At 42.0% G+C, this 16,520-nt stretch overlaps 1 protein-coding gene across 1 annotated transcript in view; it reads right to left on the bottom strand.

Annotated features, from left to right (window-relative positions):
* UBAC2 (UBA domain containing 2) overlaps positions 1-16,520 on the bottom strand; it is a 180,489-nt gene that overhangs the window by 29,416 nt on the left and 134,553 nt on the right. Inside the window, exon 7 of the mRNA XM_074989575.1 lies at positions 12,964-13,209. Within this exon, the coding sequence (XP_074845676.1) occupies positions 12,964-13,209 (246 nt within the window). The remainder of the gene's footprint in view (positions 1-12,963; positions 13,210-16,520) is intronic.

Genomic DNA, 16,520 nt, shown 5'->3' with positions numbered 1-16,520 from the left:
TTTGCCACAACTTGCCAGGTGACAAGTCCAGGTACACTGTCAGTTGGGGGTCCTGTTCCCTGATAAACCAGAATCAGAAGAAGATTAGAAGAAAACATCTAGAAAAGTTGGGGAATGGGCCTGGGGCTCCACGTACCTTGAACAGCAAGCAGACAACCCTCTCAATTGCCACAGGAGAGGGGTGAGGTACCAGCAACAGGGCTGGGAGCATATTAATGGGATGGAGGACTGAGAGCATCTTTTAATAAAGTGGAAGAGATTAGAAATGAAGGATTACCTGTACAGGACAAAACACTGCTGGATAGTTCCCAGATGTGTTACTTAACGAAGCTGTGATCTAGTTAAACCACTGTTCCGGTATCTCATTTTATTTCTGCAGTATTTCAGGCAATGCATATTGCATATATAAGACACACATTCCTTTCAGTATAGACTCAGGTAGCCATTTATCGTAAAAAACCTGTTTTGTGCCCTTATGTAAACAAGTAACCTTCTGAATGCATAACCTGCTAGCTCCCCTTTAATCTTATTCACACAATCCCCTTAGTCCCATGTAAGGAAGACAACTATATTAGTCGCTCAAACTACAGTGCGCGCGTGCATGCACACACTATACTCTATCAAAAGCGATTTTTACTCAGTGTTTGCAAAATAAAAGTTATATTTTGGGCAGCTAGTAATTGTGAACTAAAATAACTAACTGGGAATTAAACATCTGTGAACTCTATTCACTTAGAGCAACAAAATGTGTTTTTAAAATTTTCTTGAAAGCTGTGTAAGTGCTCAGATATTTTGATAATGCTATCACATATGTCTGAGTTAATTCCAGCTTGCCATCTGTTCGCACAAACAGGAAACACCTCCTAATATCTGACCTCTACACCTTTTTCTAAAGTCATAACCACAGAGAGTGAGATGGAGAGGAAACAGCTTCTGCATTTCATTTTTTAAATCACACACCATCTACCCAGGACTGGTAATCTACACAACAGTAGATATTTTATTCAGGGTCAGATATTCTAACTCTACTGTTTGTTTTATTTAAGATTTTTTTTTAACTTAAGGCTCCTAATATGCTAAAAGTAATGTCACAAATACTTTCCTTTCTGAAAAAACTTAATACAAATTGTAAATTCCATTACCACTTCATTTGAGGGGAGGGTAATAATACAAGGTAGAGGAAAAAGAGACTGCATGCTTTGCTGTAAGATAAAAGTTTGAATATTCCTTGTTTTAAGACCGATGTAAAAATAGTGACATTAATTATGGCTAAGGGTTTTGTATTAGTACCCATGATGGTATCTGAGTAGCAATACCGAAATTTCTGATGAACTTCATGGAGTCTCTGCCCTTCTGAAGGTCAAATCTTTGCTTGGGGTAGGAGCTTGGTTTTGATTTATTTGCACCTTAACCTGTTTGATTTATTTGCATCCTAAGCCTATAGAGAGGCTTAGGGCATAAAGAAGTGTCAATGTTATGATGGCCATTCTTACAGTAAAAAAAAACTTTTGCAAAGAGGAGAGTTTTGTAGTGATTCCTAAAGATGGTCATACTGGATTTGCCTAATTTCCTTTGGAAGTTTATTCCATAGCTGGATACATTTGAATAAGATTTCTTTGTCTCCAATGCGCACATGCTTCCTTTTGGGTTTTGTGACCGGCGTTGCCCCCAGATGAATGCAACTGTAACACTGATTCATAGATTGAAATTCTGTAGCTGGGGTTTGATTCAATGATTACTTTGAAAATTAGGACGAAGACCTTTAAGCTATTGCCAAACATTGACTGGCAGCCCATGAAGGGACTTGAGCACAGACCTGATATGCTCACAGCAGCCGAAGCCATGGAGAAGGCAGGCAGCCACATTCTGCAGGAGGTTTGGAGTCTGTCCATCCTCTGCTCATTCAATTCCATACATAGTGAGTCACAGTAATCCAGACAGAGGTGACAAATACATGGATCACCATGGTCAGCTCCTTGTCAAGGAGGAAGGGATGACCTATCCTAGCAAGCTGGAGGTGAAAGAAGGCATTCTGAGGAACTGCTGCTTCCCAGTCACCCAAATTCAGTGTGGACAGGACTTAGAGGCACTGCATCATTTTGACAAATGTGGGACACAATGTCTTGGCTATCTCTTAAAAGCATTTCTTTGTGCAGCCAACATCATTCGACTTTTGCCAGGACTCAGCTGGAGCCAGTTCTTTTGCAGCAAACAGCTGATTTCTTGTACGCATTCTGGCAGAGCAGCAGTGGCAATGACAAACAGTTGAGAATGAGAGATAGTTGAGTGCCATTGGCACACGGTTGGCAGCTGAGCCCACGGCATTTCATTCTCTCCTGAAGTGGCCTCATGAATATTGAAGAGAAGAGGCGATGGTATGGATCCCTGAGGGACCCTGAAGGTAAGGAGGAGGAAGAGGAATTGCTCACCACCAGTCTCTGAATTCTGCTGGAGACAAATGGAATGACTTAAGTGCTGGGCCATCTACTTCTGTTACATTGGCTAGATCTGGGTGTCCAATACGTTCGCCACTTGCCACATGTGGCGAATAGGACACTGTGTTGTGGTGAATACAGGTCTCAAGACATGTATGGCTCTTGGAGCCTTTAAATGCAGCTCCTTCTGAGAGCCACACACAGGGAGTGACATCCACCGGCTCAGCACATGCATCCCACTGTTTGGTGGAAGAAATGTGTGGCTGCTCCGGTGGCAGCTCTAGTGATTCACCGGCATTGAATTTGAACAGGGAGGCTGGGAGTGCCTGGCTTCAGGGAAGGGGGAGGGCATTCATTTAAAGGGAGGATGGGGATGCCTGGCTCTGGGGGAGGAGGAGTACAGCGGAGTGGGGGAGAATGTAGCAAATATGGGAAGACGACAACCACAAGTACGGTGATCTTTGAATTCCTATTTGACACCACTGGGCTAGATGGACCTGCTGTGGAATGGCGTGTCAAAGGCTGCAGATACAAGCAGCAGTATATGTACATGGAGATTTTTATCTGTGTTCATGGTCATTAGGAGATCATGTTTTAGAACCACTAGATCTGTCTCTGGGCTATGTCCTGGTCTGAATCTTGAATCTGAGTCAGTCAGGATGTTGACTGGTATCACATGTTGTTGAAGGTTGATGATTAGATACTTAACTCATCTCTATTCGCTTCCTGTACACAAAACCTGTTTTTAAGAGAAATGAAGACTAAGAAGAATGGGAAAAACTAGATTCTACAATTATGCTTTGAGGAGTAAATTTTGTGAGACATTAACAAAGAAAATGTAAAAACAAGGTGCAACATACACCATGAGGGAAGTGTACAATTGCTGTGTGTGCATATAGGACCTGTAAATGATGCACATAAGGGCTTCCAGAGAGGAGTAACTGTAATGCATCCATTATGATAAATCACCTTTCATCTCTGGAAACCTGGATTCAAATTCTGTCTGAAGCTACAAATGGAATTAAACTTTGCATCTTATCTTTTCCCAGTTGCTTATCAGAAAGCCTCAGCAAATCTGACATGAATGGCAGTCCCTGTCCAAGAGAGGCACACAAGCAGGTGTTGCAGGTCAGAATTGAGAGCGCTCTCTGGGGAAGCTTGTGTAACACTTGCGTACCTTGTGCTTCTTAGGCCAGTTCAATTACTTACTGCATTCTTATATAGCAAATCCAACATATTTTCCAGAAAAATGCAAATTATATAAGTGTTAGGAAATAGAAAAACACAAATAATATTCATATTCTGTATAAAAAGCTTATTAACTGCTAACATAATTGCAGGGATAATAGTTTTAGAAAGGCAATTACAGCATAATTTATGTGTGTAAATTCTTGATTCCTCTAAGCAAATTTCTATAAAGAACAAACAGCTATTTTAGCCAATCTAAATATCAGATATTAACTAAGGCAATGGGGAAGCTGCTAGATTTGAGGATTCTGTATATGATCTCTGGCAAAGTTACAAGCCTAGCTGGATAGACACCAGGTAAGCTAGAGATCTGTAGAACAATCACGAGAGGGAGAGGTGCTGTAATGCTGGTAACTATGACAAATGGGTGGTACTATGGAGTATTTTCTGTGTATTATAGTAGCACTCATTAGTGCGTCCATACTCATAGGTCTGTTGGTTTCTGCTAGTAAGATTTAGGGGGAGAAAAAGTGAAGTCTGTAAAACAAAGTGCAGCAGCCTGATTACCTACATCAGTACCTAGAAAATGTAATATATTTAGTGCATTAAGCACCTACATTTTTAAATCTCTGAAAATGTATAAGTAAATTGCATTCATGAAAGTGAAGCACCCTCATCTGCAAAAATCACCATCTATGGATTTTGATACATCTGAACAAACACACGACAAATATCTGAGTAAAACTGAGATATCTAAATTTGGCAACATTTTTATTTAAAATGGTGCACTTTAGAACCAAGCAAGCAAGAAGAAGCCAACCTCAGTAGTGTACAAAGAGTTTATACACTCAGCAAGCTTGGAGTAGCAAGCCTCTTTTTTGGGGGGGGAGGATGGAGAAAAAGTTTTGCCAAAAAGAAGTGTTAGGGAATAAATTTTTACACAGCTGGATAAGTGAACAGGCAGCATTGCTGGCCACACAACTTGCTATTACCTACAGTTATCAGTATTCTTTATAGTTAGCTTCTAAACCCCTATATGTTACAGTACTCAGTGCAATAATAGCATATGAAAAGGTTTAAAAGACTGAGTGCATCTACTCCACCTAGGGCGACTGTGAGAGAGAGTATGTAAGGTTTTATTGCATGCTGAGCTCAGAAGCACCCATGTGTTATATTTGCACAGGATGAAGTCCTTCATGTGCTCTTGACTCCCCTGGAGGTACCTGGTGCATTGATTTGACTGCAGTAATCCCAGTATGCGTGATTTTGATCTGCACTTAACTAGCATGAACACAAGTTAAGTGCAAATCAAAAGTGCTCCAGCCCCCAGCTTCCCCAGCTGGGGGAAGCAGGGGAGAAGCAGCTGTGGAGCCCAGTGGGCATACAGCCACAGTGGCACAGCTTCTCCCCAGTTTCCCCCAGCTGAGGGAGCCGGGGAGAAGGTGCACCAGGCTCCTGCCAGCTGAGGGGAGCTGGCAGCCATGCTGCTGCATTGGTCCCAACTCCAACCCACTTGTGGGAACTGGGAAACTGACCAGCATATACCGCTTGGTTCCTGCTCCCCACTACTCTGAGAGACAGGAAACTGACCAGCCCTGGTGGGCTGGTCAGTTTCCCATCTTCCCTGACTTGTGTGAAATTTGAGTTACTCGGGGATTGTATTCCTTGTAACCCCGCATAATTCGGGGGTCTAGTGTATCTTTTCAGATATTGTTGCAGGACCATGTCATGAGTTCTGGATCTCTCTCTGAAAGTAGAGAGAAATACAGTCACTCTTCTCCTCTGTAGGTAGTTCCATAATCTTGCCCCTGTGGCTGAGAAAGACTTCATTAACTTCACTCTTGAGGATGACAGACCTGTAGTTCCCAAGGAATGCTGCTGCTGAGGGGAAAACACCAAAGGCCAAGAGATAGGACACATCAGGGGAGTGAATGAGATGGGGCACAGGGCATCACTGTGCAGCAGGAGAGAAAGTTTTAGAAAAGGGAGGCAAAGTGAGAATCAGTGGAGGAATCTGAAGAGGAAATCACATACAAGCAATACAATCTTTGCATCACACTTTTGGCATGACTGAATTGAAGCAAGAGGGCAGAAAAGATGAGGTTACAGTGACCAAGAAGAATTATAACCTAGGTGTGGAGAAGTTGTTAGCTGCTGGGATCAAATTTCAGAAAATCTGTAGAGAAAAAGTAGCAAGATTTGTTAACTTACTAAAGGAAAGAAGACATTTGAAAGGCATGCAGGTCTGAATGATGGCTGTCTTGTCCACAGTAATGTGAGAAAGTGAAGACAGAAAAGGATTAAGGAGGGAAAATTATAAACCTGCTTTTGACCAAGTTGAGGATGAACCTCAACATGCTGCATTATACACTGAAAAACCAATAATTGTTTGCAAGACTTTAAATTTGCTCCCTGAAAATTTTGGGCCTACAGCTACCACCCTTTTGCTACATCCTACATGCACATTTCTGCATCGCTGTGGTAAGAGCTATCTGCTGCTCAACCACTCGTCTGCCTGCATGTTTTTCAGTGGGAAATGAAAGTCATCGCCAATATCTGTTCAGAGTCTGATGTACAGATGTGCAGCTCCTCCCACATTCCAACCAATGCTTTCACTTCAGACTGGTACCCAGCAAGAAGAACCTCAAGGGACAGGGGAATGGAAGATCTGAGGGAGGATGACACCTGACAAAGAGAGGGAAGACAAAGTAAGGAGATGAAACAGCCAGTAGCCATAGGAGGGGCCCTGAAAATCCCAGAACCCTAATTTTTAAAGAGGAAAGAGAAAGAGGGTGAAGAGTAGAAGAAAGTAGAAACAGCCACCCCTTCAATGTTAGAGCTCCAGAAGACACCAGCCAATGGACCTAAAAGAATGACCCATGCTGCTGGTTCTGCAGAGTGACTTTGTGGTAAGAGGAGGACACTTAGGCACGGGAGGAAAAAACATGAACCAGAGAGTTGCTAGAGGGAAGCAAGATCCAAAGAAGAACAAAGGATTAAAAAGTAAGTATGGGATCCAATGGGGACTCCAAGATACAGGAAAGACTGGGGATGGCGACAAAGAGATACTGAAATGGCAAAAGAACTCAGGAATGCCTCAGACTGGCTTGGAGAGAACTGTCCCTACTAAGCCTCCCACTACCACCAAGACCTCTGTAGCATGTGCCAAGAATGAAGAGTGGACTTAAAAAAAAACAGGACTCAGTTAAGTTGGAGGTTTTCCAAGAAGGAGAGCAGATCTCTGCTCCTCCCTCCATGAGAGACACCTAGGAGTACTGGCTAGCTAGGCAGGTTTCGCTGAAAATCGGAAAACAGGCCCAGGAAGACCAACCAAACAACTGCCTGCTGGAAGACAGGCCCTGAGTGTACAAGGACAAAGTCCCACTGAAGACTTGCCAGATGAATTTCATTTGAGTTCCCTGTTTCCTGTTGTTCTGGGACTTTCCCAAGGCTAAGGAAGGCTAAAGCTCCACAGCACTGGATCCCCCAAGGAGCAATGGCTGACTGTCAGAGACTTCAAACAGAGCGAGTACTGCCATGTCAGCCACAAGGAGCACGAAGAAGATCCAAGGGAAAAGACTAGCAGCCTCTAGAGAAAGGAAGAGCAGAAGGGTGAGACAGGACAATCTACTGAAAAAGTGGGGGAATGGACATAAAATCGAAGCAAAATGGAAGGAAAAGCAGGACAGAAAAAACAATAATAAAGAAACTGAAATAAAGTAAAAAGCAATAAGAGAACATGTAGATGATTCAATTTTATTTATTTTCAAGAGTGTGACCATATACAAAGTAACATTCATTTTAATCTTTCAGAATTTTAGTGGAGGAAAAAGCTAAAGAATTCTTCAGCAATGGAGTGAGTTCACCAACATCCAGGATTAGCAGGGTGAAAAAACCCCAAACAAACAGAAAATGCTGTGGTGATGCCATAGAAAAGGAATAGCTACCAAACAAGACAGTACTAGTTATTTTAGCACAATATCCATAGTGACCATCAACCAAGACAAGAACATTTGTTTCACTACCATAACAACCACATTTTTAAATAAGTGTAATTCAAGTATCCAGACTTCTACAGTCAGACACCTGTATTAATCTATAAGTAGTAATTTACACCTCAATTCAAGAGGAAGTACATCAGGTAGATAGCAATCATGACCGCTCATGTTCAAACCCTACTGAGGGTTCATTCTACTCTACCATATGTTTGAGTATTAAAGAGTACATTAGTTGTGAGAGTTACCCCACTGCACAGCATGTTGCCTGGGTTTGGGGCAAGACAGCTAGAGGGAAAGGGAAAGGAAATGGAATTTCAAAGAATAAATGGCCGGTGATTACAACTGTTTCCACAGAAAGTGCTACCAGAAAATCCTGCTTTAAACCACCACTGAACAACAGTGAAGGAAAGAATAAGGAGTCGAGAAAAATCTTTTGCACTCCTAGTTTTTGGGATAGTGGAGAGTCATCAACCATATCTGCCAGCAGATGAATACGCCTTCCCACCCCTCACCCTGTCCACCTAGTGTCTTTCACTGTGGGTTTTTTTCCCAGTTCCTCCATTCTGTTCTTTAATTTTTCCTTCTAATTTTTTTCACAATTATTTCATTTTGGCCCCTTTATTATTTATTTACTCTTTAGGCTACTGTACTACCCTGATTGCTAATTTTGCTTTGATTGTCTCTTTTTCCCTTTTCCCTTCAGTTTATTATTCTCTGAGGTTCCTCAAAGGTAAAGAAGAAAGGTGCATAATAGCACGTTAAATCTCATACTAAATTTTGGGATTGGAAATTGAACCTCTTCTCCCAAGTAAATTGCAACTTTATTATGTCGGATTGTCTCAACTTGCTAGACTGATTACAACAGTGTCTTTCTGGTAGAGAACTGAAGTATGCAAGTACCATGAAGAGTGATTATAAAAATGATGCTGACTTAGGGACAGATCACAGCTTGCCCTGTTTGCTAGAGTAAGGGAGTAGGAAGAGCTGGTACACTATACCTTCCTGCATGTGGAGCGAAATACACAGAACTCCTGCGTTCTCAGCATTAGGTGGATAGGCAGGAAAGGGCGGATGAGGTCAGAAAGTGTGTGGAGTCTTAACTCCACTTCCCCAATGCATCTCTACTAGTATGGGTGGTGTATATGCTGCAACAGGTCACACCTCAGTTTACACTTGCCTAAGGCAACAGGGAGATCAGGAGAAGGACTGAGACTCCAGGAGTGTATCTTCTTCTTGGGCTGGTTTGGAGGCAGCATAACAGTGTGCTTCCTTTAGGCCAAGCCTACTCTAGGGGAGTAAATTGATTTTAGATATGCAATTCTAGCTACAGCAATTGCATAGCTAGAATCAACGTATCTGAAATCGAATTCCCTCACTGTTTTCATGGAGATTGTCAGGAGTGTTTCTCCTGCCAATCTCAACTGCTCCTCGCAATAGCAAGAAGCACAGGGGTCAACTGCTGACCTCAGACAGATCGATTTTGCGTGTCTCTACCAGATGCACAAAATCGAACTCCAGAAGATTGACCCTCATAGGCTCCATCTTCTGCATAGTACAGACAAGCCCCTACATTAGCTCACAAATTGGCATCTCCCCAGAGCTGTATTTGCTGACTTTAATTTTTTTAAGCATTTACTACGTTTTATTACCATCAGCCTTGAAGAGCTATTACTTTCTGGGGCTCTGGCTAGACTAGAGGGATTTGTAGGCAGTAGTTTTTGTTGGACGATATCTTCTAACAAAACTTCTGCCGACAGACTGCGGCCAGACCACCAAAGCAGATCAAAAGAGCAAATTGGCCAACTGGAACCACAATAGATAGGGTTGCCCAGTGTGTCGGAAGCCCTGTCTGTTGACAGAGGGCCCCCCCCGAATATCCAGACCAGCTTTCTGGCGACAGAGGCATTCTTCCTCATGGCAAGCAGGGTACAGCTGTTGACAAAAGTGCTGAGTTCTGTTGACTTATTGTCCACAGAACTTCCTTGGGAATCTGGACACTATGCTGGTTTTGTCGACAAACCCTCTAGTCTAGACACAGCCTGGGACTGCAAACCAGAGTTTTTGACAGCTTGTACCAGAAGAACTATTATCTAGAGTCTAACTGTAAGACTACATGTGAAACCCCACTGACTTCAGATAAAACAAGCAATAACACCCATGCAACCTCACTGAAAGCAGCAGGTTTGCAAAATCTTCTATTTACTTAGGAAATTTTAAAAAGTTTACAAATCATTGCTATTTAAATATCAACAATAACCAATAGCAATTAGCTTCTATTTAAAGAGATTTTTATGGAGAAATATAATCATCAGCTCATTCTGTCAAGTAGGATGGTTCTATATTACACAGTAAGGATAATTACAACACTTATGATATGCTGTTTCCAGCAATTTTATTAAGAGAAAATGTTCTAGAAATATATTTTAGCAGATCAGGCATATCTATCACATGCTAATATTCAAAAATACTGGACAGGTGTGCTTTTTTTCTTTTTTTTTCTGCAGGTGAATGTAGTTTAGCTAGGAAAATGTTAAAACCTTCAAGTACAGTGTTCAATCACAAAGGGGACTATTTTTCATTTCTGCTTCAACACATACTGTAATCTCCGAGCCCTGCTTTTGCTGATTTGACTGGCATCCAGGAAATTCTATGAGTCAAAAAATGTGGTGACTAGCTTTGCGTATCAAACCTTTCTAAAGTTTTGATATATTAACTCCATCACCTTCTGTTGATAGACTTTGCTGGGCATTCACTGATAAAGCAATAAGTGACTCAAGGGTGCGAGTAGGGTAGTGGTGAATGTGTCATATATATAGTGAGGTGTTCAGGCAAATGCTAACTGCCTTCTCTTTTGACTGAATTACACCAATAACCTGGTAGCGTTAAGACTGGATGCAGTGGAAGAGCAGGGGAAAGAAAAATTAAGATATGTTATTAAAATATGGTTAATTTATTTTGTTTTTTTGAAATGCATCCTTCCACAACAGAAAACAAAGTTCTTAGGAGACAAGAGGGACTTTTTTTTTAATATTTTATATAATATATTTCTTTTATATTCTATATTTTTAACCAGTCTTCTAAAATAATCCTGACTATCTGGGTCCTTTCTGCCTCCTCTTATTTCCCAGAACTTCAGCTAACCCTTTTACAACAGTTTGTGGCTAAACAGTCACTTTCAGTTTAGTTTCTGTTACAACTAACTTTGGAGCACTGAACAGTTCCCAGTTTAGTTTTTACAATAAACAGTAGGTTAAAAGTGCTGGGAAAGCAGAGGAAGGTAATTTGCAACTATTGGGGTTGTACAAGACTATGTCATACAATTAAAGTAAAATTAACTATGAAAAATGGAATTGTGTTATCAAGAAGGCCCTTGAGAGACTGTTACTAGAGCTGTTCTAACTGCTTTAGGTAAAAGCCATATTGTTTTAACACATAATACAGGACAATCCCACAGTACATTTCTCCAAAGGGGTAGAATAGCTTACCCAGAAGTACTCTTCAACCCAATCTGATTTTATCTAGTATTATTTTGTGAAGTCCCTCAGCTGCGTCACTCTTCTCCTTTTAAGATACAAGGATCTTTCTGATATAAACTATCTTCCCCTGAAAATGATACCTAGAAATGCCAGGAGAGCTGAACCCCTCCAGTTTCCCCCATTTCTTCGAACAAATAGCATCCTATTGACTCTTTTAGGGTAAATTAAACTCATTAGTAGATAAAAGAGTAGTCTATCAATGTTTCAGCCTTAATGCAAACCACACTTTTAATAAGGTTTAACTTTTTGCATTAGCACATCTTGTTCATTCAAGCCAGCTCTTTCCCCTCCCTTCCTTTCCACACGAGCACCACCCAGATCATAAAATAGCAGCTGAAAGTATTAAGGTGTGGCTAAAATTCAGAGGGATAAAATACAATTCAGATCTTGCACAGACAATATTCTCATACAGCTTGCAGTTAAGTTACAAAACCCAGAAATTCATATGGAGTCCACATGTTCACCTGTCTGTATTAGACTGCCCATATATCCATAGTAGGATGTAAACTGAGGCATCAGCTATTTTCTTTTACTGACTTACAACTACAAGTAGTTAAGCATCTACCCGTGTCCACTCCATCAAAATGGAGAAAAATAAAGACAATCTAACTGATAGGTAAATAAAATGTGCCCTTTAAAAGCAGCCACAGGAAAGCATGGTCGTTAATATCTGCAGGAAAATTAGAGAGAGATAATTTTATATGCTTTTGTGAATAAACAAGCCTTGTGCAAAATGGGTGAGGTAATCCTTCCTATTTACCCTTGCAAAACATTGAACTACAGAAATAACTTTAAAACTCTCTGAAGGGAGTGGTAACTGTTCTGACTGATAGAGTATCATGTACGTATCTCCTAGAACTGGAAGGGACCTTAAGAGGTCATCAAGTCCAGTTCCCTGCCCTCTTGGCAAAACCAAGCACCATCCCTGACAGAATTTCTTTTTTAATCGATTTGCCCCAGACCCATAAATGGCCTCTGTAAGACCTGAACTCACAACCCTGGGTTTACAAATCCAGTGCTATGCTGAATTTAAATTTTCTGCCACAAACCAATGCCAGAACCAGGGTTTGTGCATGCAGGCCTTATGGTCCAAGAAGTGGTGGTCAGAGGCCAGGAGCAGCACCGAAGATAAGAGCTGTAGTCAGAAACCAGGAATCGGAGCCAACGGTAACAACCAAGGCTAGGAGTCTGAGAGCAAGCAGAGAGGTAGGTCTGTTACTACAGCTGTCCGGGAGTCTACCTTACCACACACAGAAACTACCTGGAACTCCTTCTGGCTTATATAGGCAGTCTGGAGCAATCAGGAACCATGAAAGAAGCTGTCAGTACAGCTTCCTGAGATGGTACTTCCTGTGATCTTCATCTCTGCAGGATTTATATGACCATGGTCAGAGGCCCAAACAACAGCTACTGGGTTGCAGCACAGAGGTAACAGCCATCAGGCAACCTGCAGTCTTGAGTTCTAATTCCTGTATAACTTCATAACTATGGAGTATGGTGAATCACTTCACACCTTAGGCTCATTTTGCTACTGACAATGCCACCTACCTTATTCAAAGAAATTTTGTGAAAGTAGGCTTATGTACTGTAATGAACTTGTGTGTAATGAACTTTCATAACATAAAACCTGCATAAATGTTCACTAACATTAAAGAAGTCTATGAAACAGTAATACTGTACATAATTCCAATATAGAAAAAATTAAAACAAAAATGTGTGTTCCTAAATTGGATCCACTAATTATGATTAACCAAAATCTCCCTTCCTCTGTATTTCCATAATCACACAACTTAAAAAAGTTTATACCTGATGTTGTCTTTGCCGTCTCATCTGTGCAAACTGAGACATCATGATTTGACGATCCAGTAATTCCATTCTCTGCTGTCTCTGGATGTCCACTGTTGCTCCCATTCCTACTTGAATCTCAGTGGATGGTTCTACAGATGAGAATATTGGTTCAAGAGTCCAAGAAAATATCTTAGCCAGCCAGCTGGGAACACAAAGCACTTGATGAATTTTTAACACACCACTGTTGTAGCACATCCCAGAAATCTGAAAACGAAGCAAAATTAAAACAATATTTTACCCAATGAAGCCTTAACTGGCAGACAGAGGTAGGTTGGTCTTTCGTTTTTTTCAAGGCAAATTTCATCTGGTGTATTTAGCCAGAGTCTTCACTGGAGAATACATGTCAGAAAATATGGATATAGCTGCATAGGATTTCTTCATCCTACACTTACGCTACAAACATCACTTTATTTTTTTGGAAAGTCTTCAGATTGCATTACGTGTGACTCAAGTATATGTCTTGTTTCCCTTTTTAGACTTCTTGCTTCCATTGGGCCCTGGACAGGTTCTCCCCGGCCAGGCCCATGAGTTCGGTGAGCAATTCCTGGAAGACCAATACGTACTCCACCACCGATTCCCCTTCAGAAGAGGTCTTTCCCTCCCACTTATCTCTTAGCAAGTCCAGGGGTCCCCACACTCTCCTTCCACACAGCAGCTCAAATGGGGAGAATCCTGTGGATTCTTGAGGAACCTCCCCGTATTCAAACAGAAGGTGGGGTAAGTACTTGTCCCAGTTTTGTGGGTCCTGGTTCATAAAGTTTCTCAGCATCTGTTTTAGGGTCCCATTGAACCTCTCCATGAGCTCAGTGATCTGAGGGTGGTAGGCTGTGGCCCAAGTATGTCAGACCCCATACTTCTCCCACAAGTTTTGCAGAAGGGCTGACATGAAGCTGGACCCCTGGTTAGTAAGGACCTTACTGGGGAATCCCACCTTGCTAAAAATGGACAGCAGTGCATCTGCCGCAGCATCAGCCTCAGTAGAGGACAGGGCCAAAGTCTACCACCACCAGAATGTATTTCTTCCCAGAATGCTGAAAGGCCCTGCTATGTCCATGGCCACCTTCTAGAAAGGCTCCTCTATGATGGACAGTGGTCTCAAGGTGACTTTCCCCTTTTCTCGGGCCTTCCTCACAGTCTAGCAGAACTCGCAGGACCAGCAATAAAAATGGACAGCAGAAAAGACTCCCAGCCAGAAAAATTCCTGTAACAGCATCTTCCTGGTGCGCTGGATTCCCTGGTGCCCTGCGAGCAGGACGTCATGGGCGAGGTACAGCAGCGTGTGGTGGTACTTTTCGGGCATCACCAGCTGCCTCTGGACCCCGCCACGGCTCCAGTAAAGCCAAAAATCAGCAAAGTGACTCAGCCATAGGGAAAATTCAAATGGCTAAAGCTTTTGATCTCTGGCAAATGAAATTATCCTGGCTGGCCCTAGAGTGGAAGCGGGAGATGGTGCAGGAAGATAGGACCTTGATATGACAGTACTGTGAACATTTTGGGGACTTGCTTTAAAAAGGAAAAAAAAACACTCATCTGTACTCCATGGTCCATGCTCCATGTTCAATCCCTGGAGCTGGGGGATGTGGGCCAATCAGCTTCCTTTCCACCCACTTCCCCAGTTGACCAATGGTGCCAGAGGCTCCAAAGGGAAAAGGAACCCCTTCATTGTTACTAGGGCATGTCCCCATTTGCCACTGGTTCCATCAAGTTCCTCCACTCATTGAAAGAGGTAGGTGGCATTTCTTTTTAACTCCCTGCCCTCGCCCCACACAGAGAAAAACATATATAGACAACTTTAACTTCTTTATGCTTCCATAGTGGGTATTTCAGAGGGTCACATAACTACATTAATACCTGTTTCAGAGTACAGACTCCTACTTTAAAATAACCAAAGCTAGCAATTTTTTTAATAAAAAAAGTTAAAAGGTTTATCAAAAGCCTATTAATTCTTCACATGGCAGAACTACAGAGGTTAATGTATACAACCAGAAACTTCCTCTTATTATGAGATTCCTTGTGTAATACCCTACTATTGGACCAACTCCCTACCCCACTTTCTGCAAGTGAACAGCCTACGAGGTCCACATTTACCTCCTCTCCAGATTTTTGCATTATTGTTATTCCAAAACAACATGAATTTCGGCCTATGTTTTATTTACAAAATGGCTTTTTAAAGAGTTCTCTCTGTATGGCTACCTCTGTCCTAGCTCCTTATGTACCACTTGGCACTAACTGGAACCACCTGCAGCATAAGTCATCAACAATTGCCATCTTGAATTCCACCGCAGGGTTTTAGTCCTTGCAACTAAGATGACTCAACAGAAGAGGCCTCATTCTGTCACAGAGTGTTATAGAGTCTGCATGACCCAAGAACCTTTGGATTCTAACTGGCAGAAGGCCCTGGATACAGAGATCCCTAAGGCTCACCAAAAGAATGTCATGTAATGTCTGTAAGGAAAGTTACTGGTCATCTTAATCATTGTGAGCTATAAGCATGGAGAACACGTGAGGAATTAAGTATGTATACGGAAGATTATGTTCTCTAGTTCACAGTTTAAAACACATCACTCAAAAGTAGACTGTCTTGAGACAAATTCTTCCAGACAGGTGATGGAAGATACTTATCATGGAGGGGCTGGGGCTGCCCCATTGTGTCTTATAATAAGAATCCACTAGCTTTCTAAGACAAATGCTAATGAAGAGAGGGTGGAGACTTCAGAAAAAAATCTAACTAAAAGCAGTAAACAGAAGGTAATGGGGAAATTTATCTTGAAGTTAATGTTTATTCTGGTATACTTAGAGGAACAGAGTGTCATCCTGGTATTCTTCAGCTCAGAAGTAAATGAGTCTCTGCTTTATGAAAAAGAGATTGTTGCCACAATTGGTGGAAAACTTGAAAGAGAAGTTTAAGTGAAATAAACTTCTTTAGACTGGAGGATAACTTGTTAGATGAGTTTAGGCTTCAGAAAATGCATTGTGTTATGTTGTTTTACATATAACCTTTTGTTCCCAACTCTCTCACTGCTTTTTACCTCAATGTCTATTTTTAAAATATATATATGTTTTATATCTAAACTCAAGTGCTGTGCTTCTGACTCAAGCAGTGGTCGAAGCTTAACCTTGTAAAGAGAAGTTACTCACCTGTAGTAGCGATGGTTCTTCGAGATGTGTCCCCGTGGGTGCTCCACAATAGGTGTCGGGCTCTCCCGGCGCTGCAGATCGGAATTCTTCTAGCAGTTTCTATTGGATCGCGCATGCGCCGATGCGCGCCGCTCCCTTGCGCGCCCCCGGCCATGTGCACGATCCGGTCCCCGCCAGTTCCTTGACCAACCGCCTCGGCTGCTCCTGAAAAACATCAGACAGAGATTCCAAAGCGGGGAGGATGGGCGGGTGGTGGAGCACCCACGGGGACACATCTCGAAGAACCATCGTTACTACGGTGAGTAACTTCTCTTTCTTCTTCGAGTGGTCCCTGTGGTTGCTCCACAATAGGTGACTGCCCAGCAGTAACCCAAGTA

Source organism: Carettochelys insculpta, chromosome 1 (genome assembly GCF_033958435.1).
Source record: "Carettochelys insculpta isolate YL-2023 chromosome 1, ASM3395843v1, whole genome shotgun sequence".
Taxonomy (NCBI): domain Eukaryota; kingdom Metazoa; phylum Chordata; order Testudines; family Carettochelyidae; genus Carettochelys; species Carettochelys insculpta.
Note: the sequence above shows the minus strand (reverse complement) of the source record. Positions and strands in the feature narration are given on the sequence as shown.